The following is a 26622-nucleotide window of genomic DNA, read 5'->3' on the forward strand; positions in this document are numbered from 1 at the left end:
CATTGGATTTAAAACACTAAAATGAAACTCAATTTGTTTGACCCGGAAACTTCTAATTAACTCTTTACTGTTCTTGGAACTATGCAGATTTATTAGGGTTGATCCCAGCTCCTAATAATGGAAGCCATGGAAGCCTTAATCACCTTCTAAAGAAACCTATTTATAATCCGAGTCTTCCCCAAGAAGAGAGCTCCCCGGATCAGTGTTCAATAAAGTCACCGTCAAATAACCTCGGCTGCACGTGCAACTCCACAGTGGTAGGTATAACTGTGATGCTTAACAGCACTGGTGCGTCTCTCTCTCTCTCTCTCTCTCTCTCTCTCTCTCTCTCTCTCTCTCTCTCTCTGTGTGTGTGTTACAGAAACAGCTATGATAAGGTTAAAAATGTAGACGTTGGCTATAACACAGTTATTGAGCATCTGTATGCTTACTTTTAAATCTAAAAACACATGTAGACCTTTTATTAGACATCTCCCCATCTAACTTTCGCACGTTTAGCCATTTCTATCACTGGGTGTTGCCATCCCTTGAGGGCAGGTGGGGTGCATGCTGGAAGATCCCTTGAGCAGAGTAAACCCACCTTACTGAAAATGCTCCTTCTCTAAATACAGCCCAACATACTGAAAATTTAGCTGGGGGTGGGGGGAGTTTTTTGTTCAAATGGATATAACACGGTGTTCCATTTTCTTTAGTTCTAACTACCTTAGCCACAGTGCTAATGCAGTTAGTCCTAATGTCTTAGGAGTTGTGAGAATGTAAAAGTATCCAATAATTTGTGAACTAAATGGGCAACATTCATAAAGTTAGTAGATGGAGTTTATTTTACACTTTTCTCTTTTGCTTACTTAGACCTGGGGTGGAGATCAGAACTAAGCAGATTTTTAGTTTTCCATGACTGCAGATAATTTTGTCCTATTGGAACTGTTGTGGGTCCCCTTTCATCCTTCTCATCTAAGAAGGAAAACCTCTGACTGGTACAATACTTTGTAAATGTTATTTTTGTTCTTTCATTGATTAGATAATGCTATAAAAATGATATAATACAGAACTAAAGCATGTCTCTCTCTGAAGCCTTAAAAATCATTTTATGAACCTCTTTTAGATTGTGCCAATTGTGGACTTTCAACAACAGTTTAATCTGACCATGGAAGATGGTAAGTCATGTTGCTGAAATGAGGAAGTGATAGAGAGTTGCTGCAGGAGGGGGTTCTTTACAAAGAGCCAATACAATAAGAAAGCAGGGAACTATTGATGAGACATGAGTTTTCTTTGCCAGACAGTCTCGCCTGTAAGTCATAAGGCAAGACATGTCATTTTACACTGGACAGGGGTGCATCCTGTTCTCTGAGAGCCATGATTCTCTTTCCGAACATGTTGAAAGTGTTTTGAAATTTTTTGAAGATATATCAGAAAGTTTAGACTTCAACTTAAAATGCTTGAAAAGTCTGTTACCTTTATACAGTTTGATTTATCTATCTATAGTTACTTCCTCATATTTTTTAAATGAGGGTTATGATTTTGTAGGCAACAGAGGCAATATTTTATAATTGTGACCTGAATGCTCAGAGTTGCTTTGCTAGAATCTCTGATCTCTTACATGATCTGACTGATATTTTGTTCCTTGCTGGAAAAAAAAAAAAAGTGCTCAACTCTGCATTAATTCTGTGTGAAATTGCTCTTGTAACTTGTTGTTAGGGCAATCTTTTATCCCTAAAATCTTTTACTACAGTATGTGGTAAAGACTGAGAACTTCAGACCTCAGTAACAGCACGATGGGGAATGGGATGCTGTCACCTCATCTGTGAAATGGGTGTAGGATCTACATTCTTAAGGAGATGTAGGAAACAGAGGATGAAAAGAGTTCTGCAAAGCACCTGACACTTAGAAAAGGCCATCAAGCCATCATCAGTTCAGTCTTTTGTTTATGGGCTTTTCCTTCTAAATATCCACATGTTTTTTTTTTTTTTTTTGCTTACTAATTACTTAGTAAAGAGTAGGTGATTAAAATAATATTAAAGAATTTCAGGGGAGTCGTGATGCAGTGAAGTTGGTAGATTGCTTGCCAGCATGCACGAAGTCCTGGGTTCAGTCTTCCAACACCACATAAAGTTAGGCATGGTATCATACACCTTTAATGCCAGTACTCAGGAGCCATCTGTAGGAGAATCAGAAGTTCAGGGTCAGTATTGGCTACTCACTGACTTTGAGACCATCCTGGGCTACCTGAGACTTTCTCTCAAAAAGATTTGTTTATTTATTTATATATACATTTTGGTGGTGTAAGTCCTGGTTAACTAGAATTTGTAGTAATCCAAGGAAGTATATATTCCCTTGTGATACTCTTTGATAGAACATTTATATTTCAGTGAAAAGGCCAAGTTTCACAGGTTCACATCTGTGCATGGGTCTGTCCTTTGCACTATCTGTGACATTTTTATGGTTCAAACCTTATTCCTCCCTATGCCTCAGAAGAGGAAAGGGTTGGATGAGTGTTCCATTGTATATCACCAAATAACATGCAATGTGGTTTTGTTTTCCCTTTCTGTCCCAAGCGGAGGATGTTGACTATACCACTGCTCCATATGGAAGGCCCCGGTTCCTGCAGAAGAAACACAGCATCTGTCTTCTTTACCATCAGCAGTTTGTGAGTGGATACAGCCAGGACATCCTCATGCCACTCTGGACATCTTACACCTTCCTCAGCAATGCAAGTATCTGTCGTCTCTTGCACTATGATGTTGGAATCTGTTTGCCTGTGTTAACCTGTTACTCCTTCCTGAAGGAAGAGACTACTGAACAGTTAGAGGAAAGTTTTAGGTCTTCCTCTGTTTATCCGTATGGTTCTGAGAGTCAGAATAAATTTCTCAATAGCTGATTTTCCGTTATTTTCTCCCCTCCCCCTATTTTTAATATCGTGTGACTCTGATTTATAATCTAATGAAATCAGATGGCTCATGAGTCACAATTTTTCTTTTCTAAATGCATGGCTATTTGAGTTCATGGTTTACTGTATTCAACTGACCCAATCTAAGGAGACCTTGAGGGCTCAGACCTTGAGGCCTCCCATCTGCCTGAGGATTCCATCCCAGACCAGGGGGCATTTACTTCTTCTCTCTACTCCTACCAACACCAGAGCAGTGGGACCTTGAAAACAGCATGTGCAAATATCCCCAAAGAAGACTACTATCACCGTTGCTCACTCCAGCCCGGTGGTACTTAGATGGAAGGAGAGTCGCAAAGGAACTGTGGTTATTGGCAAGGCATAAAGTTACACTTAGGGGATTAAAGAGAGCTCCATTGAGGGGAGCAGTTAGACTTAATAAATGACACTTAGTGTTAATAGTCTCTGAGACTCCTAAATAAAAAGATGTATAGGTATATATGTGTATCATTTTATTAACGTGTTAGTTTTATTATTATGCAAAATTTCATTGGGCATTTTAAAACATTTTTGGGGTTACCTTCAGTCGTTTTCTTCTTCCCTTTGTGGTATGTAGTATGTAGCATTCACCATGTTTGGTGAGCACCAGCATTTATTGTTATTTATTACCTTAACTTGCGATGGTCATTGGTTCTGTTCAAATTTGATTTTTTTTAAAAATCTAAGCAAAGCTAAATGAAGCCACATTTATTACAACCCCCAGGAGTTTCACCTTGGTTCTCAGGGGCTCTCCTCATTCTCTGAGCAACTTTTAGCTGATGCTTGGATATGGGAGATGGTGTAAAAATTTCTAGAAATCAACATTTTATCTCATACAATGTTTGAAAGTATATATAAATAAAACATAAAACCATCACAGTGGAAGCTATTTGCACATAAAGGGGTTAATAGCCCTGCCATTGTAGAGTGTGCTTTAGTTAGAGAACGTCCATAGACTAATGGGAAACCGGAGAAGGTTGTGACTCCATGCCTGGGCAATGCAGTTTGCCTGTGGTTCGTCAGCTTCCTTTGTTGCTCTGTGACTGAGCCCTGCTGACCCCTCCCTATTTGTTCTTCAGGACTATCTCTCAATGGATAACTTTTCCAACTGCTTATACCAGGACCCTCGGATCCCACTTAGTCCCCTCCACAAATGTTCCTTTTATAAAAGTAATTTAAAGCTAACATATGGCTTCCTCGCACCACCAAGTAAGTACCTCCCCACCTCTGTCCCACTGCATTCCCTTCACTTAGCTTCTCTCTTTGCTTATTTATACATCTCCCAGGGGTCTGAGGGTGTAACTCACTGCTGAAGAACTTGCCTAGTATGTAGCGGTCCCTGTGTTAGAGTGTCAGTGCCAAATTAATAATAACAATAACGAAAGGAATAAAAGAAATTAGTGAGAAATATTTCCATTATTCTGCAGCACTGTGTGTGGGAGCCTTTTTATTTATTAGTGAAATTCATACATTAGGAACATAATTGGGAAAATGTTACATTGGTCTAAGGCTCATTACATTGGTCTAAGGCTTGAATGTATGATTCATTGTGTGTTGGGGGAGTAGTAGACATGATGCAAATACTTCAGGTAGAACACGCAGTGGGAGAGAAAAAACACCTCTGGTCTTAGGAAGGGGGTGCCTGTTAGGACGAAGGTGACAGGTGAAGGAAGTAGGCGAAGGTGGTGCTTTCACAGCTTGTTCGTCCATTGCTGCAGAGCTTCTAGAATGGCCCTTTTGAAGGAATGGCTCCCCTTCTAAAGTGGCAGGTGTGTGTGCTAAGGAGAAGCCTCTTTAAGGCCAGCCTTAAAAGGCAAAACTCAAAATGTCCTAGATGCTCGAGTCCTCATTTCCAGCTCAGCCCCAAGTAAGCGTCTGTAGACAAACCTTGCTTGTTGGACTGCAAGAGAGCCAGTCAAAGCAGCCTTGTGTGGCATGCTCGGGCAGACTCCTGGGTTGTTTTCTCTGGGTGGTAGGTGTCGTGCTGAAGCCAGGAGTTCAGAACTGCCTTCCTACAGCTGCTAAAGAAAAAGCGTAAAAAGGCTGTAAACACAATATTCTTTCAGCGGAAATAAAACAAATAAGGTTAAAGTTTGAAAATGTGTGGTTCAGGACTTTTTTACTTTAGTTTGCGTCTCTTTGATAAATGATTCACACAAAGAAAGGAGTTTAAAATCTGATTTTTCAAAGAGGTTTGGCCAAGCGTATTGCGCTTCCCTTCTCCTAGAACCTGGGCACATTTGCCAGGCTTCAGGTGACACTCAGATAATTTTTAAAAATGCTCCTCTCTTCACCACAAGAAAATGCAAAATGGTATCCGTGCTTTATGATCAGCTCCCTTTCTTCTTCTTCTTCTTTTTTCTTTACAGGACTAAATAAAAATTCAAATCAAATATATTCTGAAGCATTGCTTACTTCTAATATGGTGCCTATGTATCAGAGTTTTCAAGGTAAAGACCTTTAACAATAGTTTCAGTATATGTAGATTTAGTTGATATGTAATAGCATTTATGGTTTTGATCAAATGTGTACTTATCAAATATATTCTTCAAAGTTTGTTTAACTTTGAAAGTATTTGAACAGACACATAAAAATTCTGTCTAGTCTAGTATCTGCATGCTTTGTATTTAAATGTTATAAACATTTTTTGGGGAAAAAAAGGGTAAGGTATGTCCTCTGACTAGTGACTACAATAAACTACTAAATCAATTTTCAGTATGGTTCCCAATTTAAGTAAGTTTGTGTAATTAGCTTTATTTTTTTAAAAAATGAATAGATTTCATAGAATTCTTAACCCTTTCAGTATCTGACACCAGCAAGAGTAAACAAACCTATCTAATTAAATTTATGGTATAGAATATAAAAATATAGCACTTGTAAGGACTTTTTTACTTAGAGTTTTGTGTATGACACATGTATGTTTTCAGAGGATAAATTCAGATCTCAGTCGTGAGTCTGAGGTGCTTCGGTGCTCACTGATGAGACGTGATAATTACTACAGTGTAAGAAGTGTATTTCCAAATACTGAAACACAGCTGCCCTTTAGTCCCCTCCAAAAGCCAAAGGTGAATAGTGGAACTTGGACTCGACCCTAAGACTAAAGCCAAACCTGACCTAGTCCTTAGCTTTCAGGAAGACTAACTTTGCTTCATGTTGTAGCCACTCCCGCACAGCAGCGTGGCCTGCCATTCTTTGGGAACTCCGGCACTGTCTCTTCTTTTTCAGTTATATGGCAATACCTCCATGACACCCTGCTGCAAGGGTACGCCAAAGAGAGGAACGGCGTCAGTGTCGTCAGCGGTCCCGTGTTTGACTTTGATTACGATGGACGCTACGATTCCTTAGAGACCCTGAAACAGTAAGGACGTGGTTCATTCTTGAAGGTCGTTGTCGAGGGGATTTCCATCTAGGCAGCAGATTGCTTTCTGTACAGCACAATTCATGTGCTCACAGGGGCTACCATGACTTAACAACTTTAGAGAGCCTTGAAAGTTTTAGCCTTTAAGACTCCCTCACAGGGCTCAACTAGAAACACCACGAATAGCTAAAGGGGGGCTAAAGATCTGAAGGTATAGAAGTTTACTTACAACAGGTTCTGTCTATCCATAGTCTTTCTTCTTCTCTCTTCAGTCCATTGTTTCTCATTGTTCCTTCTTGTTCTCCCTTGTTCTTAGTTCTATATTGTTCTTCCTTGTCCTCCTCATTACAAATGTTCCCAGTCATACATACTATATATATATATATATATATATATATATATATATATATATATCCTTATAACCAGTTATTTCCCAGTCCTAGCAGGTTCCAGGACCAGAACTCTTATAGACCATAGAAAATCAGATAAGAGGTTTTTTTTTTTTTATTTTGTGTTTTTTTGTTATTTATTTATTTATTTATTGTTTTTCAAGACTGGGTTTCTCTGTGTACCTATGGAGCCTGTCCTGGAAGTAGCTCTTGTAGACCAGGCTGGCCTCGAACTCACAGACACCCGCCTGCCTCTGCCTCCAGAGTGCTGGGATTGAAGGTGTGCATCACGACTGCCCAGCTCAGATAAGAGTTTTCACACACACACACACATAGATTCTTGGAAGTGGCTAGTACACGTCTGATGTACTCCTTAACAGAGAAAGTTAGTTAAGAATGGGAATTAAATCATTAAAGAATTCCAGAGGGGAAGTTTGGTTTCTTATGCTACATTTTTAGGTAGTAGAAAAAAAGGTTAAAAAATTTATTTTCAGTAAAATTATGAAGAAGGCACGAATTGTTTAAATCAGCGCGCCACTTCTTTTCTCCCTGTATACATAGAGGATACCAGGTAACCAAGCAACCTAGTACATTGCCAGGGAGACGCTGATGACCCTTGATCAGACACGCCAGGTGCCGCAGTTTCTGTGGGAATAGGTCTGGGGCTAGACTTACTGCTCTAGCGAAGAAGAGACCCAGGCCTCTAAATGATCAGTGTCCAGGCCATGCTGTCCTCGGCCGTTCCGCTCGTGGGGGTTGTGGGTCTTTCTCTGGGTTGCAGTTCATTGTCCCTTCTGCTGACCTTGAGAGTCCTGAACTAAAATCATCAGTGAACCGAGGGGAAAGTGAGCATACGGAGTTAGGCATCTTTTAAGTGGGGTGAAACCAGAGCAGCGGCTTGGGCAGGCAGTAATTCTATGTCCTTGGAGATCTGTGGATATCTTAAATGGGATGCTCTTGCCTAAAGACTGACCAAATGCCTGTTGATAAAGCTAACTGCAGGAAGGCAGATCTCAGCGCTTACCTAGGGGAGAGGAACAAGGCCTGGCCAGTGGCAAACTGTGTTCATGAAACTGTTCTGCACTGTGGAAATAATTCCCAAATATGTTACAGAAAGGGAGTCAGCTACAGTGAGCCATCTACAGCAAAGGACCGCCACTTTATTCACAAGGCAATAAGATCAAAAAGCCTTGTCTTTTGATTTAACCTTTACCAGATCCCCTGGTTCTGATAAGTCGCTTATGAAAAGGCTGAGCAACTGTATAATCTGTATAGTGTTGTGGTTTGTAGCGAACAACATAGCACTGAGCCATCTCTCATTGGATGGCAGGCAAAGAACTCCTATCTTGAAGAAACCATCAATGGAGCCTGTTTTATAACATGAGAAGGGAGAATGTTTTAGAAGCTGGCTGATGCTTTTGGTTCTGATGTGAGAAGGAGGTGTGGGGAAGGTTTAAACCCAGGACCTTGTGCAAGTGAGACAAACATCTGCCACTCAGCTACATGCTCACCCTGGTTGGTCTTTATTAATGCTATAGCTTAACCACATTTGCTAAAGGAAATTTGCTCCTACAACCACAAGATAGTTTCTGAAGAGTCTATTGAGATTTTGTCCCTCACAGAGAACTCTCTTATAAAACATCAGGTATTATTTCAGTTTGTAAGATATTTAATTTTTCACTGTGTCTGCTATTTTTTTTGTTAGTTTGTTTCCTTTGAGACACAGTTTCTCTATGTAGCCCATGAACTCATCACGTAGATCAGGCTTGCCTTGAAGTCTCAGAGATCCATTTGCCTCTGCATTCTTAGTGCTGGGATTAAAGGTGTTTGTTACCACACCCAATCAGTTTATCTGTGCTATTGAGACAGAAAATTTTTATGTAACTAGCCTGTAAGCCATGTTGTAGAGGGTGTAGAAGAGACTTTATATGTGTCCCAATAATAGTTTTAGCCAGAACTCTCATTTTCAATCTGTGCTGCATGTTATGACCGTACACAGGATTACATTTGGAAAATGGTGACATCACTACCTTGAATTTTGAAAGATGCTCAACAAATAAGCATGGAGTTAAAATAGAGGGCATAGTCTTAATAACAAACTGTGGTTAGTTAGCTTTTTTGTTTGTTTGTTTGGTTTTGTTTTTCAGTTAAAGTTTGAGGATAAAAATAGAAATTCATTCAAAGGGATAAAGAGTTCATTCATGACATGTGTCTCTGAAAGGACTGGAAGAAGAGACCTCAGTCCATTCTCTAACTGTGTGGTAGACGAGGGCCATCAATATTGATCTAGAGTTAGAACATTGGTTAAGTGTTAAAAGATATAAATGCATGTCTTTACATATATACTGTATGTGTATATATATAATATTTATACTGTCTGAATATTCTTTAGGTAGAAATGAAAAAACAAATTTTAATAGAAGTTATCCAAGTATTCTAATTATTAGCATCGATCTTTTGGAATATTGAAGTTCATGGTTATTTAACTTCTTATAACATGCTTATTTAAATGAATATGAATTTTAGATATGTTTTAATAAAAGCAGGTCCTACTGAAGTACTTATTAAAGGAAAGATAGGTATTTCTTAATGAGCATATATATTGTATATTTTACAGGAACATCAAAGTCCTCCGTAGTCAAGAAGTTCTGGTTCCAACTCACTTCTTCCTTGTGCTCACCTGCTGCAAACAGTCGTCTCAGGTTCTCACGGAATGCACAGACTTGGATGCTTCAGCCTTCATCTTGCCTCATCGGCCAGATCACACCGAGAGCTGTACGGTAAGCAGCCTTCCTAGCCTCCCTCGCGTGCTGACATGTAAAGTGCATGTTCCTTACATTGCCGGGAGGAAACAGAACTTCTGTGTGTACATGAACTTCCAAATTGCATGATGGTGTTAAATGTGCCCCTTGCTTTCTTTTCCTATATTATTTATTTAGAGAGCGTGCTGTGTGTGCGTGTGTGTAGGCATGTATGCTTTGGTGCATCATGCACCTGGAGGCCTATGGATGTGTGTAAGGAGTTGATCCTCTTTTTCCACCAAGTGGGATTCAGGGATCAAACTCAGGTTGTCAAGCTTGGTGACAAGTCCATCTCATTGGTCCTTAAATCGATCTTTGAAAATGACACCTCTTTGCAGAAATCTACCTTGTCATTAAAAACATTAAAAATCTGGTCAGAAACTTCTCCTGTGGCCTATTTGCTAAAATAGAGGGTTGATTTTTGTGATAGGAATTTTTTTTGGATTCCAAAACTAGACTTATAAACCCACTATTATAAATGTCTTAAAGTTGTAGTCAGGCAGTATTTAAATAAATTTCTACATGTAGCATCATTATGAGCATCTTTCTTACCATATTTGTCATTCCAGTGGTTTTTTTTGGAATAATTGTTTATATTCTTCATCATTTCTTCTCTTTGAGAAATTAATTGCCACTAAAAATACATCCGTTGTCCATTATATTTTAAAATTTCATAGAAACAATGTAGTAAGTCTTAAACATTAAGTGTGTTCTGGAGCAAATAGCTGAAGTATCAATACAGTGACTTAAGCAAGTAAGGAGCCTTTTCTGTAACGTGAAGTTTGGCGGTGTGTGTCTGTGGTGCAGTGCTGTGAGTCGGGGGTACCGTGAGGGCCCCAGGCCATTCCTCTCTTCTGTACTGTCACGCCTAGCATGTGACTTTGACTCACATGAGCTAAAAAGAGTTTCTGATTTTTAGATTCGACATTTATTTCAATTCTGCACCAACCTGCCAAAATGAAAAGTCCAGCCCTAGTTTATTCTTTCATCAAAATGTTGTTGAGTGGCATGAGTCAAGCATCGAACCCCTTTTCTACTCTACCATCTAAAAAGAAAATGCTTTCCTTTGTTGATGGAAGCACGGATCCTCGTTCTTTAATGACAACATACTTGGAAGATGCTAAATATTGGATTTGAGCCAGAATGAGCTAGAGGGTGCTTTTAAGGCATGCCACATATATTACTGATCCTTCTATTTAACCTCGGACTGAACGACTGAAGATTAGTTTCATTGGGCAGAAGAAACAAACCCTTTAGGTTTACTTTTTACCCATTCCTGTGAATGTTAGAGGAAATAGGACCTTCCTACTGATGAGGAATTCACGGATTTAGCTGTTCCCCCAAAGCCAGAGTAAGGGCTATGGCAGAGAGGGAACTGAGTGTTGGGCAGGAGGAAACTGGAGTTGATGGGAAATGGGAAGCTGCTGATCTGCTTGGTATGCGAAGTCTGTTATCATTTTTTTTTTTATTAAAGATTTCTGACTCTTCCCCGCCACCGCCTCCCATTTCCCTCCCCCTCCCCCAATCAAGTCCCCCTCCCTCATCAGCCCAAAGAGCAATCAGGGTTCCCTGCCCTGTGGGAAGTCCAAGGACCACCCACCTCCATCCAGGTCTAGTAAGGTGAGCATCCAAACTGCCTAGGCTCCCACAAAGCCAGTACGTGCAGTAGGATCAAAAACCCATTGCCATTGTTCTTGAGTTCAAAGTAGTCCTCGTTGTCCGCTATGTTCAGTGAGACCGGTTTTAACCCAGGCTTTTTCAGACCCAGGCCAGCTGGCCTTGGTGAGTTCCCGATAGAACATCCCCATTGTCTCAGTGTGTGGGTGCACCCCTCGCGGTCCTGAGTTCCTTGCTGGTGCTCTTTCTCCTTCTGCTCCTGATTTGGACCCTGAGATTTCTGTCTGATGCTCCAATGTGGGTCTCTGTCTCTGTTTCCTTTTATCGCCTGATGAAGGTTAATATTCAGGAGGATGCCTATATGTTTTTCTTTGGGTTCTCCTTATTTAGCTTCTCTAGGATCACGAATTATAGGCTCAATGTCCTTTGTTTATGGCTAGAAACCAAATATCAGTGAGTACATCTCATGTTCCTCTTTTTGGGTCTGGCTGACCTCACTCAGGATAGTGTTTTCTATATCCATCCATTTGTATGTAAAATTCAAGAAGTCCTTGTTTTTTACTGCTGAGTAGTACTCTAATATGTATATATTCCATACTTTCTTCTGGTTATCATTTTCAACCAATAAGCCCCAACAATTCAGGAGGCTTTTAAAACAATTCCATTTATTTATAATTTGTGTGTGTGTGTGTGTGTGTGCACATGTGTGCATGCAAATGCCATATGTATCTCAGAGAACAGCTTTCGGGAGTTTATTCTTTTGCTTTCCCCATGTTTGTCCTAGGGGTGAAACTCCTTCAGCCAAGCTTGGCAGCGAGGGCCTTTACTACTGAGTCATCATCTTATTGGCCCTGTAGGCTTATTTTAATAAATGTCTTTGGCCATTTCTCATGGCCACTTCAGAAATGCATATAGCATATGGATGTATGATTTCTACCCATGGTTCTCTGATTTAACCATGATCTCTACTTTCATTTTCCAGAAAATCCACCTTTGGTTCTTTTCTGATCTCATTATCAAGGTCTTTAATTCTCTTTCGGAGTGAAATCACATTTTGTGTATTTCCCAACCCCATTTTCATGCAGACATGAAGATAACATATTCCTATGGGACTGAGTTTGTGTAATACAGTTGTTTACATTTTTATATTTGACCTTTAAAATCATCCTAATACAGGCCCAGGAAAGATGCCCAATAGTTAAGAACATGGGTTGCTTTTCCAGTGGCCCTGGCTTGGATTTGTAGCACCCATATGGCAGCCTGCAACCATCTGTGTAACTCTAGTTCCAGAAGATCTGATGATCTTGTCTGTTGTGGTACACAGATATGCATGTTGGCAAAACACCCATACATCTAAAATTAAAAAATAAATAAAACTCAATAAGTAAATAAACCACCCTAGAAGAATATGGTAACGAAGTACAAATTCACTAGTCAAGTGGATTTCCAATAGGACGGGCATACAACCAGAATTTATATCCATTTTCCCATTTCTTCTCTACCATACTAGATAGTTGCCATTTTCTGTTTTGTTTGTTTGCTTGGCTGGTTTTCAGTTTTTGGAGACAGGGCTTCTCTGTGTAACCACCCTAGCTGTCCTGAACTTTCTCTGTAGACTAGGTTGATTTTGGACTCACAAAGATCCTCTTGTCTCTGTCTCCTGAGTGCTGGAATTAAAGGTCAGCACTACCACCACCCAGCTTTCCAGTATTTTTTAAGCCCCCAGGAATGATTGTTCTTGCTCCTGTGCAATGTGTGGCCAGCTCTCCCCAGTTTCCTCTCTTTCTCTTGAATTGAATACATTTAATTCAACACACATGCATGTATGTTGTATATACTGAGAAATATTCTACTCAAAAGTGTGGATTATGTCTAAAATAGGTCCTATGAGTCATCATTTCATGGCCTAAAGAACTTGAGTGACTGAAGTGGGAAGAGGGGGACCTTATTGGGAAAGTGGGCTAAGTGTTCCCTGGTGACTCTTCTTCTTTTCCCCACCTTCTAGCGCGGGAAGCAGGAATCTTCATGGATTGGAGAGTTGCTGACATTGCACAGAGCGCGGGTCAAAGATGTTGAGCTCATCACGGGACTCAGTTTCTACCATGAACTACAAGAGTCGGTTTCAGACCTGTTGAGGTTGAAAACATATTTGCCAATCTTTAGTCAAGAAGACTGATTTTTTTAATTAAAAAATGCACCATAAACCTTTTTGAGAGAATCTTATATTTTATACAGTCCTCTATACTTTCACATTGTTTGGAAGCTGTCAAGTGGAGTTAAAACGGGGCATCCTTTGCGATGCCTCCTGTGGACCATGGTGACACTCAGCATGTGTGACACTCGACATGTCAGCAGGGTGCTCCCATCCTGTGGCATGCAGATCTCCTGCCTAAGGAATAAATGCATTATTAACACACTTCACTTCACACGTGGAGTGCTCTTGGGACTCTCGTAAGGGAGAAGGGACAGTGAACGTGGTCTGTGGACCTGACGCTGGAATCTTGCTATTTGTAATAAAACTAAGTAAAAGACTGGGGTGCTCCATGTCACATGAAAATTTAGAAAGTGGTTCTGGATTAAGTTTAATTTGGAGTTCCAGTTTTAACTCAGAATTTTTAGGATCCCATTTCTGTCTCCCTTCCAAAAGCCAAATCATGAATCCTGTGCTTCTAAAGCAAGTTGTGATTGGATCTCTTCAGATTGAGTGAGTTTTACAAATTGGACTTTGGTGGAAAATTTGTGAGTTGAATATATCTAGCTATCATAAAAATTAGACTCCACATTTGTACATGCACAAAAAGGTTCCTATTAGCTTCACTAGAAATAAACAAATATTGAAAACAGCCCTGAAAGTGGTTCCCTCAGGCCATTTAAAATTGGGCTTTATTTGGGTGAAACTTCAGAGAACTCCTTGGCACTTGTGCAGTGACATTTTTAGGTTGAGAAGAGTGTTTTCCTCTGCACAAGGGACCCCATCAGTGGGAGAAGAGCTTGGCCTGGCTCAACTCTTGGGGTTGAGGCTATATGGATTTGAAGAGAAGTTTTCACCCATCACTTAGCAACCTCCCTGTGGACCTGACAACACAGTGAAGGTGATTTCTCCTCTGCATTGATTGTGCTCTTGCTCCAACCCATGAACTTTCAAAGGCTATGTTAAATCGTAGGTTTCCTGGGTCCACTGTGGTCTAATATTAGTCTACCAAAGATTTTCATACATCCTTCATAGGATAATCATTCTTTGTGTCCTCCAGAAAAATGTTTAAATAATAAAACTTATTATCAAAATGTACTTAGTAACTTAGAAAGTGTCATTTTTATTTTAGCTCGCAGTCTCCTAAACTATGGTGCATGCATTTTCCAGTCTGTTCTTTCCACGCTCAGGTTTGGTATTTTCTGCCACTGTGTCTAGTATTCCATTTGTTTTTGTTTTGCCTGTTATCTTATGCATTTCTGCTGTTGAGACTTCCCGTTTGTTTTACACAGAAGCTGTTGTTCTATTTCTAAAATGTTATTTTTTTTTCTATGTGCCGGGAAATTTTGTCAATTTCATTGAGTATCAACATTTTCATCTGTTTCATGTGTGTCTGCCATTGCCTGTCGAAACATTTTTACGATGACTGCTGTGCAGTTCCAGCTCCCTCATCCCAACAACTCCTGATGCCAGTGTTGGCATCTATAGAGAGTGGGTGGGTTTTTCCTTTTCTCAACCTGGTTTTTTTTTCTGCTTTTAATGAGTGGTTTTCAATCAAAACCTGAATGTTTTAGGCATTCTGCTTTTAAGACACTGAATCTTGCAGAAATCTTCTCTGACATCATCCTAGCAGGAGTAGTGGGGGCTCCACCTCCTTACTACAGGCTGCCTGCGACTGGGAGCTGAAGCATCCCACCCTTCCTCTACTGGTACTGGGATGAGAAGAGGTAAGCAGGGTGGGAATGCATCTCTCTGTTGGTTCGCTGCTGATGCCTCCCTTGCTGGGATGTGAGCGGCACCACTGCACCCCTGTTGTCTCCAGTAATGCTGAGATCCTTCCTTACCACTGAGTGGGGATGAGGTTCTCACCCCCTACTCAGCCTTCTCCCTTGCTGTCCTGGCCTTGGAGCTGGGCACTGCTTTACAGCTTGCCATCAGTAGAAGTCTTGGTTCCCCAAGTCTTTGTTGGTGTGTGTGTGTGTGTGTGTGTGTGTGTGTGTGTGTGTGTGTGTGTGTTGGGTGGTGGGAGATAGTTCTTTCTGAGCATTTCATTGGAGCAGAATAGATTTTGTGTCTTACTCCACTCCTTCCAGGCTCTTTGGATGGGGAGAGCACACCTTGCCCCCTTCCCACACTGGTGTTTCCATGTTGCTCCTTCATCATCAAGTCTGAAATAGACGACCTAAAAGGAAAACTTAGAACACAGCCCAACACTATTCTTGAGTCCTGAGGTACTCAGGTCTCCTAACTATTTTTCAGTCCTCCTGTGCTTGTGTTATCTGTAATCTAAGAGCCCCTTCTGCAATCATGTGCTTCCCTTTTGTAGAAGTATCTCATTGATTCTTTTAGATTCTTTAGGACACTCAGAGCTATATAGCCCACTTGGTGTGAGGCAGTCTAGCAGAGTGTCATTAAATGGATAGGTGCCGTTTTCTGAACAAGACATCAAAGTGGCAAAAAGGAACGGGTTATACTTGCTATAGCCTCAAGGGAACAGAGGAGGCAGCATAAGTGGGAGTGGGCCCTAAAGAGTAGGGGCTGTTAGTGAAACCAGGAAAGAGATAAGAGGTACTGGGCACTCCTTGGCAAATAAATAAATACACACACACACACACACACACACACACACACACACACACATGCTTACTCACTCACTCACTCACTCTCCGCAGTTGGCAGGATTAATTCAGAGTCCATAGCTCTTGGGGGGCTGCTAGCATATGAAAGGTGGCTTTACCCTATCTTTTTCTGGTGAAGGCTGTTATGCACAATGAAGCCCCCCCCCTTTCATGCTGGGAAGGTGGTGGAGCATACCTTTAAACCAAACACTCGGGAAGCAGAGGCAGACAGATCTTTATGTTTGAGGGCAACATGGTCTTTTTAGGGTGAGTTCCAGGACATGAGTAAACCCTGTCTTAAAAAAATGTAGAAAGAGTAGGGAGAAGAGGAGGGAAGTGTTAGTTAGAAGAGGGAAAGGGGCAAGAGAAAAAGGAAGAGACTAGAAGGCTGGTGGACGGGAAGGAGAAGAGGGGAGAGCAGGACCAGGGAAGGAGGGGGAAAGAAGGGGTAGGGGAAGAGAAACGAAGTCTGGACTCCTATGACTTCCTCACTAGCCAAATCCCAGCGCCCTCTAAATCACCAGTTCATTAAGCCCTCTCAAGTGTAACCTTCCCATAATGTATTGCTTAGGCTATCATTTTTAGTAATTTAAAAATCTTAATCTTAAAGGCTTTCAAAAGTGCCAGAGAAAGACCATAATAGGAAGAATGCAAAGCTTCCGAGTCTGCAGAGCTAGTGAGTCTGAGGAGGTCATGGACCGGTTGGTTGACGGGGCTGTGGGGGGGACTCACTTGTTCAAGGAGTTGGAATGAGGTAGATAGGGCAGATGACTGTCTCCTCGAGACGTTTGTCCCCATGACTTTTTTTCTGTTATTAGCCACAGTCAACTTTTGTCCTGTGGGTACGTGCTTATCTACCAGAGGAACTGGCAACTTGAACTTTGAGACAATCTCACTGACTGCCCTTCATGTGGAGGCTTGTAACAGGAACAGGGTGATGGTAATGCATTTATATGCACTAAATAAAATTTTATCGTGGCTACAAAGCAGGGGTATTTGGAGAATGATTTGGGGCAGTCTAAACATTGTAAAAGACAAAAAAAAAATTCTTCTCCAGGATATAGGTGTGTCTACACTAAGAAATGTGGACTCGCTAATAAAACTTGAATATGTGGACTCCTGGCAGCTTTCCTAGGTGGCCGTGTGTGCAGGGTGGGGCCGGGGAGGGGTGGGGTTCCCCATAGAAAACGATACTGAGTCCAAGTGCTGTTGATACTAAACCACAGCTGCATGGTTGGAAGGAGAAAAAGAAGTAAAGTTCACTTTGGGTTCATGGAGTAAACACTGTCACCCTGTAAGCTGTGTCCTCGGGAGGCGGGGGGGGGGGGGGGGGGGGGTGGCAAGTACATGGGATCTTCATTCTCGTGTCTCTGATAGTCTAAAACCAGACGAAAGGTCACCAACTTGTAGCAACTATTGACATCTTCAGCGGGAGATTGTTAACATTTATCCTTTCCACTATTTATCCTTTCCCCTGTGGCTGAAGAAAAAAATAAAGAATATTTAGAAACTGTATCTATTATCAGAAATTATTAGCACATGAAATATGTCTTAATTTCGTACAAATAGAAGAATCAACATGGATGCCACAGAAATCTACATAAAAAAGCTCAGCTTTTCTTCTGTTGCTTCGTATGGTTTTCTTGGCCTCTTCCTGTTTTGTAAAGAAACTTCTTATCATGTTAAAGTATGACTGACTTTCACTTACTGCCGCTCTTCCCCAATGCAGTTTGAATTTAATTTTATGCTCAAGCATAAATATCAGTCCAGGGAGAATTTCAAGGTTATAATAAGAATAATTAATACTTTGATTTAAATTTCTAATTCTATTATCTACCAAAAATTCAGAATTCAGCATCTGGAGAGATGGTTCAGCAGCTAAGAGCACTGACTGCTCTTCCAGAGGACCTAGGTTCGCTCTCCACCTCCCTCACTGATGCTCACAGTTCTCTAACTCCTGGGATCCAGCAGCCTCTTCTGGCCTCTGTATGTGTGCAAGCAAAACACTCATACATATAAGATAAAAATGAAACGGATTAGAATTCCAAAGTAGAGTTCACTTCATCTTTCACATAGTAAAGATTCAGAACAGTATTATGCAAGAAGAAAACTGTTAATGCTAATTTTGTCTTAGAATATCCAGATATTTTTTCCACTATAAAAAATGTTTATGGAGGCACACTCAGCACTGAGGGGCTGAGGCAGGAGATTCATGAGTTCAAGGTCAGCTTGAAATATATATAAAATGCTATCTGAAATCAAAACAAAGCAACAAAAAAACCAAGCTGGGTAGCGGTGGTGCAGGCCTTTAATCCCAGCACTTGGGAAGCAGAGGCAGCCGAATATCTGTGGGTTCAAGGTCATACTAGTCTACAGAGCTAGTTCCAGGGCTATACAGAGAAATCCTGTCTTAAAAATAAATAAATATATATATAAGTATATAAAATTAAAAAATAAAACTGTTCACAGCTATCACAGCTATAAATGGAGCAATGTGCCACTTGTTTAACTTTTTTTTTTGTTTTGTTTTTTGTTTTTTGTTTTTTTTTTAATTTATTTATTTATTTATTAAGCATTTCTGTCTCTTCCCCACCGCCGCCTCCCCTTTCCCTCCCCCACCCCCCACCAAACCCCCCCCCCCCGCCCCCCCCCCCTCCCCCAACCAAGCCCCCCTCCCTCGTCAGCCCAAAAAGCAATCAGGGTTCTCTGCCCTGTGGGAAGTCCAAGGACCACCCACCTCCATCCAGGTCTAGTAAGGTGAGCATCCACGAAACTGCCTAGGCTCCCACAAAACCACTAGGTCCAGTAGAATCAAAAACCCGTTGCCATTGTTCTTGAGGTCTCAGTAGTCCTCCTTGTCCACTATGTTCAGCGAGACCAGTTTTGACCCAGGCTTTTTCAGACCCAGGCCAGCTGGCCTTGGTGAGTTCCCGATCCCCATTGTCTCAGTGTATGGGTGCACCCCTCCCAGTCCTAAGTTCCTTGCTTGTGTTCTCTCTCCTTCTGCTCCTGATTTGGACCTTGAGATTTCAGTCCGGTGCTCCAATGTGGTTCTCTGTCTCTGTCTCCTTTCATCGCCTGATGAAGTTTAATATTCAGGAGAAATATTCAGGATTTTCTTTGGGTTCTCCTTCTTATTTAGCTTCTCTAAGAACCCAACTTATAGGTTCAATGTCCTTTATTTATGGCTAGAAACCAAATATGAGTGAGAACATTCCATGTTCCTCTTTTTGGGTCTGGCTTACCTCACTCAGGATGGTGTTTTCTATTTCCATCCATTTGCCTGCAAACTTCAAGAAGTCCTTGTTTTTTACTGCTGAGTAGTACTCTAATATGTATATATTCCATACTTTCTTCATCCATTCTTCAATTGAAGGGCATCTAGGTTGTTTCCAGGTTCTGGCTATTACAAACAATGCTGCTATAAACATAGTAGAGCATATACGTTTGTTGTGTGATAAGGCCTCTCTTGGGTATATTCCCAAGAGTGGTATTGCTGGGTCCATGGGTAGGTTGATCCCAAATTTCCTGAGAAACCTCCACACTGCTTTCCAGAGTGGTTGCACAAGTTTGCATTCCCACCAGCAATGGATGAGTGTACCCCTTTCTCCACAACCTCTCCAGCAAAGGCTATCATTGGTGTTTTTTATTTTTGCCATTCTGACAGGTGTAAGATGGTATCTTAAAGTTGTCTTGATTTGCATTTCCCTGATCGCTAAGGAAGTTGAGCATGACCTTAGGTGTCTTTTGGCCATTTGAACTTCTTCTGTTGAGAGATCTCTGTTCAACTCAGTGCCCCATTTTATAATTGGGTTGATTAGCCTTTTACGGTCTAGTTTCTTGAGTTCTTTATATATTTTGGAGATCAGACCTTTGTCAGTTGAGGGGTTGGTGAAGATCTTCTCCCAGTCAGTGGGTTGCCTTTCTGTCTTAGCGACAGTGTCCTTTGCTTTACAGAAGCTTCTCAGTCTCAGGAGGTCCCATTTATTCGATGAGGCCCTTACTGTCTGTGCTGCTGGGGTTATACGTAGGAAGTGGTCTCCTGTGCCCACGTGTTCTAGAGTACTTCCCACTTTCTCTTCAATCAGGTTCAGTGTGTTTGGACTGATATTGAGGTCTTTCACCCACTTGGACTTGAGTTTTGTGCATGGTGATAGATATGGGTCTATTTTCATTCTTCTACAGATTGACATCCAGTTTTGCCAGCACAATTTGTTGAAGATGCTCTCTTTTTTCCATTGTATAGTTTTAGCTCCTTTATCGAAAATCAGGTGTTCATATGTTTGTGGGTTAAAGTCAGGGTCTTCTATTCGATTCCATTGGTCGACTTCTCTGTTTTTATGCCAATACCAAGCTGTTTTCAATACTGTAGCTCTGTAATAGAGTTTGAAGTCAGGGATGGTAATGAAGTTCTAGCAATAGCAATAAGACAACATAAGGGGATCAAGGGGATTCGTATTGGAAAGGAAGAAGTTAAGCTTTCGTTATTTGCAGATGACATGATAGTATACATAAGCGACCCCAAAAATTCTACCAAAGAACTCCTACAGCTGATAAACACCTTTAGTAGCGTGGCTGGATACAAGATCAACTCCAAAAAATCAGTTGCCTTCCTATACACTAAGGATAAGGAAACAGAGAGGGAAATCACAGAAGCATCACCTTTCACGATAGCCACAAAGAGCATAAAATATCTTGGGGTAACCCTGACCAAGGAAGTGAAAGATCTATTTGACAAGAACTTCAAGTCTGTGAAGAAAGAAATAGAGGAGGACACCAGAAAATGGAAGGACCTCCCTTGCTCTTGGATTGGGAGGATCAACATAGTAAAAATGGCAATTCTACCAAAAGCAATATATAGATTCAATGCAATCCCCATCAAAATTCTTCATAGATCTGGAGAAGACAATAATCAACTTTATATGGAAAAACAAAAAACCCAGGATAGCCAAAACAATCTTATACAATAAAGGAACTTGTTTAACTTTTAACTTGTTTAACGTTTAAGAATTAGAATATTATGATGGAAAATTTGAAAGTATTTTGAACGAGACAAAATTTCTTAGTCTAATGGGTACATTTTATTGCTCAAACTTTCAGTTTTTAAAGATTTTGGATGACTCCTCTAATCTTGGATCTGTACCTGGACAATTTTACAATTTGACAAGCTACTCGTGTGTATTAAGTTGCAAACAGAAGCAAGACTGTGAATCCATGGAGCTTCCTGTGCTTATTTCTAAGACATAGCCACTGTGTTATCAACAGCTCTCACATTATGTGTTATCAACAGCCCACATTAACACAGAAATCTGATAATATTTAGTTTAGTGTCTTATATTATTGAAATATCTTAAATTCCATTGTCTGTAAATCTTTGAAGTGTATCTAAAATCTACCTGTCTATCTAAAATATATTTCTTTGACCTAATATGGTTACAAGTTTTATTGTAATAGGTGACTAACTATCAACCTGCATTTCTTTACTATTCTAAATAGTTTTAAAAATAACTTTTAAGGACTAGAAATTTATATTACATTGTTAAATGCATAGGTATATTAAGTAGAAATGTATGTACAATATGTTCTAACAAAAATAGTCTTGAATTTATACAAAAATATCTCATACAAGAGTAGCAACATATATACAAAATAACTTTAAATTAGTATCAATAAGCTAAAATCCATACCAGTGCAAAATATTTTGAGATTGATAGTTGGTTTTGGATTAAAGTAGATTCAATAATCTACCCTTTTATTCTCATTATTTCTATATCATATTCACTATTTTGTTCCTTAGAAAGAGAGAGATCTTTGAATTTAACTCTTGTCTAACTTAATGAATTAACTTTTTTTTTCTGACTATGACCAATAGCAACTTGTAACCAACCCACTTTAAATGCTAACAAATACCCATCACCCATCTTTTTAGTATATTGGTGTTGTTTTTCTCTAGACGGCTTCCTGTTGTCTGGGGGCACTAAATCTTTGGAGAAACATTGAGAAATTCAGGATAATTGTTAAGACTTGGTTGTAGTATTTTTTGAGGCTGAGTCATCTCAGCCAACAGTTTTGAAGCTGTTCTGGATGCTGGATTACCTGGGCCATCTGTTTTTATTGGTGTTTGGTCTCTTTGTTCTGAAAATACATAAACTTTTACAGGAAACATACAAGTATAGAATATAGGGTATGTACAAATCAGTTAAAGATTATTTTTATTATATATATAGTTATATATTTGAGCAGTTAAAAATATATGTTATGTGTTCTTTGGGTTTTTTTTTTTTTAGATTTGGTTGCCAAGATTTTAGGGCTTTTTCCCCCATCAAAGCTGATTCATATCAACCTGGAACAAATACACAGGCTCTCATTTCCTGTGAATATAAAAGCAGAACCTCTTCTCCAAAGTAACATATCTTTTGACATCCATTTTTGAAGTCAAGACATTTTTTAAAATATATAGGTTAGTTCAATCCAGCAGTTTTCATAATTCAACGTGTCTGAGCAGCTGTTGCTCCTTCATTAGCAATCAGAAAATCTAAAGACAACACAGTAACATACAGAATCCAGATTCTCTGCGTATTTCCTATCTTTATGCGATTTATTATATTTTTATTACCTTAGTCCTTTTAAAGGACTTTAATATTATTATTATTATTGAACTACATTTTCCTACTAGGAACTACTATGATTGTCTCTACCCTTTTTCTTTTCTCTCCCAACTATTTAAAATTTTAAACACATTGTAACCCATTTAGAGTTTTTTTTTTCCCAAATAGATCTGTCTTTACTGAACATCTGAATTGTTTTTGATCCCATGAGATGAATCTTAAACTGCTGTGTCAGCAGTATAACTCACCATAGTGATTGGCATCAGGTGGCTAGCTCCTCCCACAGGCAGCTGCTGGGAGATATGTCTAGGTATTGCAGTCAACACAATAGACAGGAGACTAGGAAACTCTTTGGTTCCTTTTTGTGTGTTTAGAACTTTTTAAGGCTTTCTCAGGTTTTATGTAGATGTAGGTGCCGGATGTTTTGGCACCACATATTAATGGAGCTCTTCTGTGTCTTGGCAGCCACCCACAAATAACCATTCAGAGACATATTAATTATAAATGCTTGGTTGATAGCTCAGTTTATCACTATCTAGCTCTTACAGCTTAAACCAATCCATTTCTATTCATCTATATGCTGACCCAAGGTGCATGGCTTTTACTATTCCTGCATGTCCCTCTTCCTTTCCTTCTGCCTTGTGACTCCTCTGCCCTGAAAATTCTGCCTACCCATCAGCCAATCAGCTTTTTTTTTAACAACAATGAAGACAATTCATATTTATAGTGTGCAAAGATTGTTCCACAGCACCAAGGCGACCTGTAATTGTTATGTGACTATAACATGTCTGCAGATGTATATAACACAACTTGGTGATATCCTGTAGCATGTGGATAGTGTGGATAAGTGAATGGCACTGTATACCAAGAAGTTGTACCTATACTCTAGACACAAAACCAAATGCAAGATTGCTAATGGCAGTGTCTACAACCATCAGAGGAAATAGACTAGTTTCAAGATTACTCAGATACTTTGCACATTTTGGCAATAAAATACCTTATTAAAACAACTTAGGAGAGAATATATTTATCCTAGATTATAGTTATAAGGAATTCAGTTCATTGTGGCAAACAAAACAAAACAAAACAAAACAAAAAAAACCACCCATCAACCCAGCAGCAGGGGCATTAGGCCTGCCTATTACCTGCAGTAAGGAAGAAGAGATAAAGAAAAAAGTGTGGCAGCCAACAAAACCTCAAAGCCTGCCCAATGTTTTCTCTTGCTAGAGTGCCACCTTCCTGAAGATTCCATGACCTTTGCAGACAGCCCCAACAATGGGGTGATGTGTTCAAACACCTACAGGGAGCACAGTACATTAAAAACCACAGGAGTGATGTGCTTACAAGCGTAAAGGCTCCAAGAACCTGGCATGAGCTTTTCCTAAAGAGAACACCACCATTATAAACTTCATAAGGAAAGAGAGATGGCCCAGGAAGCTGTGCTATAAACAATTCCCAGCCTAGGCTCCTGATAAGCTTGTTGAGACTATAGCCTTTGAGCTTATTTCCCAGAACGGTAGCTGATAAACTTTATTGTTTGAGAGTGTACTATTTCACAGAGACTATAATTCAATAAATCATTGATCAATAAATCAGTATCATTTTCCCTAGTGGATATAAACACGCTTTCATACTGACAGATCATTTTTTAGATATTTATCGTCATGGTGCCAAAGTCATGTGCTATTAAGAGCACAAGAAAAACTTTACATTCATTTTTAGTACAGACATCAATCTGTGTTCCTCAAAAAGGTACTCAGGTGAAGAAAATGCCAACCCTTTTTCTTCATGAGCCAGTCCTCCCAAAACATTCACTTGAGAGCAAAGGCATTGCAGAAGAACTAGGCGATAATTACATAGAATAACATGGTATTTTCAATGGGATATTTTCATTTTTATATGTATTTAATTCTGGTTTTGTTTCTTGTTTGTTTTTGAGACAAGGTCATGTGTGCCCAGGCTGCCCTCAATACCTATGTGATGGCAGAAGTTACAAAATGATCCCACACTAGTTCAGAATTACGTATAATAAAGTGTTATATATTTAGGAGACACTTACAGATCACTATCCCAGATCATGGTCCTCTGCATGAAGCGGGAACAGGAACAAGAGTCTAGCAGCCAGAAGTGAGAGCCGGAAGCATAGGAGCAAGTGCAAGCTTTACAGCAGCATTTATATATAAGAGACCATGCCCAAGTGGGCTGGTATGTTAAAGGCTAGTGGCTGAAGGAGCAGAAGAAGCTCCCACAGTACCTATGTGCCTGAGGTTGACCTGGAACTCATAATCCTCCTTCTACCTCCCAAGTACTTTTATTTATAGATATTTACCACTGCACAAAACAAATTTGTTTCAATTAATAAAAGTTAAATTGCCTCTCAAGGCAATATACCTTTATACATATTCTGGAGAGTCCACCCTGTGGAAGGTCTGCTGGGTTGTGAATGGAAGAGTGAAGAAAACATTTGCCATCTTAAGCGTGAAGCACTCTAGGAGCTTTGAGTGCTCTCCATCTTCACAGTGCCAGCAGAAGCACTCACTTGGCAAAAGTGGATGTGTGTGCAGGTGCCTGGGCTATCACACCCACCAACTCCACCTCAGACCTTCTGGAAAGAGGTAAGAACTGGCAGGAGCCAGTCAGCAGCTGGAACAAGTCAATTCCCATCAGTTTCTCGGCATCTTCTTAGGGAGGGGCCATGCTTCTCTACTACTTCCTGTCTTGAAACCCAGGGTTATGGAGTGAGCCTAGGCTCAGAGTCAGAGAAGTAAATGGTGCCAGGTGTCCCACAATCATCCTATTCATCCAGTGTCCCGTGAACAACTGGCAGTGACAATGGAACATCAATGTTCACATGCCAACTGAATCATTAATCCCGAGTTACCAAAGGCATCTCTGAAGATGGATAACATGATGCTGCTCATGATCATTCCTATCCCACCTGCGGCTGGCTGCTTCTTTTGCTGCAAAATTTGTGCTAAATGGCTTCCATGCTTTCTCAATAAGTCTGTAATAGGAACACTCAAATCCTAACCCTGGCGAGGAACTCGAACCTGACCAATCATGTGTTTTAGACAGGCATAGTAATAAAGCTTCACAGAGTTACAGCATAAACAAACGTAACACATCTTAAACTGATATTCCCCAATCTGGCACTTGTTTGCATTTATCAATGTGGAAAGTTTTAGAACATGTAAATATAAACGGTAGCAGTGGTTCATTTTGGTGAAGGAGATAACAAACTACTTCCCCTTTTCTTTGCCTCTGGGCTTTTCTGTTCCTCCCCTTCACCCTCATTCCTCTTCAGTTTCTTATTGTGAAATTTTAGTTTAAGATGTTACATTCATTGATGTTGTGGAATATTTGTTTAATGATGCAAAGATGTATTGCATTCTTTTGTGTTGTATTTGTTTTACTCTGCAATGCTGTGTTACTTTGCCTGCTTAAAACACCTGATTGGTCTAATAAAGAGCTGAATGGCCAATAACTAGATAGGAAAGAGAAAGAGGTGTGGCTGGCTGGCAGAGAAAACAAATAGGAGGCGAAATTTAGGGAAGAAGAGAGGAGGATGCCAGGGGCCAGCCACCCAGTCACACAGCTAGTCACAGAATAAGAAGGAAAGAACAATATATAGAATAGAGAAAGGTAAAAAGCCCAGTGGCAAAAACATAGTTAAAGAGAAATGGGATAATTTAAGTTTGAAATACTGACTAGAAACAAGCCAAGCTAAGGCCAGGTGGTGTAGGAGGTCCTTCTGCATTTGTGTTGATTTCATTGGTTGAATAAAGAAGCTGGCTTGGCCTCTTGGCCTTTTGATAGGGCAGCCCTTAGGTGGGTAGAGAAGACAGAACAGAATTCTGGGAGGAAGAAGGCAGGCAGAGAGCCAAGGCACCATGGAGCCACCGGCCATGAAGCTGCCAGGTCAGACATGCTGAATCTTTCCCAGTAAGCCATGACCTCATGGTGACATACAGATTATTAGAAATGGGTTGAATCAAGATGTAAGAATTAGCCAAGAAGAGGCCAGATATAATGGGCCAGGCAGTGTTTAAATGAATACAGTTTCTGTGTAATTATTTTGAGTGTAAGGTAGCCGGGCAGTAGGACACAGCCTGCCAATCTC

The 26622-nt window shown here is 40.3% G+C and overlaps 1 protein-coding gene across 2 annotated transcripts in view; it reads left to right on the plus strand.

The window, feature by feature from the left end:
* Enpp1 (ectonucleotide pyrophosphatase/phosphodiesterase 1) overlaps positions 1-14374 on the plus strand; it is a 64275-nt gene extending 49901 nt beyond the window's left edge. For both annotated transcript variants that reach the window (XM_050130777.1, XM_050130778.1), the window contains 8 exons: positions 88-257; positions 1103-1154; positions 2553-2707; positions 4000-4129; positions 5290-5370; positions 6146-6278; positions 9285-9447; positions 13091-14374. In XM_050130777.1, coding sequence (XP_049986734.1) covers positions 88-257; positions 1103-1154; positions 2553-2707; positions 4000-4129; positions 5290-5370; positions 6146-6278; positions 9285-9447; positions 13091-13261 — 1055 coding nt within the window. In that variant the 3' untranslated portion in view covers positions 13262-14374. The remainder of the gene's footprint in view (positions 1-87; positions 258-1102; positions 1155-2552; positions 2708-3999; positions 4130-5289; positions 5371-6145; positions 6279-9284; positions 9448-13090) is intronic.
* The last annotated feature ends 12248 nt before the right edge of the window (positions 14375-26622 follow it).

Source organism: Alexandromys fortis, unplaced genomic scaffold (assembly GCF_014885135.2).
Source record: "Alexandromys fortis isolate MF-2015 unplaced genomic scaffold, M_Fortis_MF-2015_v1.1 scaffold_354, whole genome shotgun sequence".
NCBI classification, from domain to species: Eukaryota; Metazoa; Chordata; class Mammalia; order Rodentia; family Cricetidae; genus Alexandromys; species Alexandromys fortis.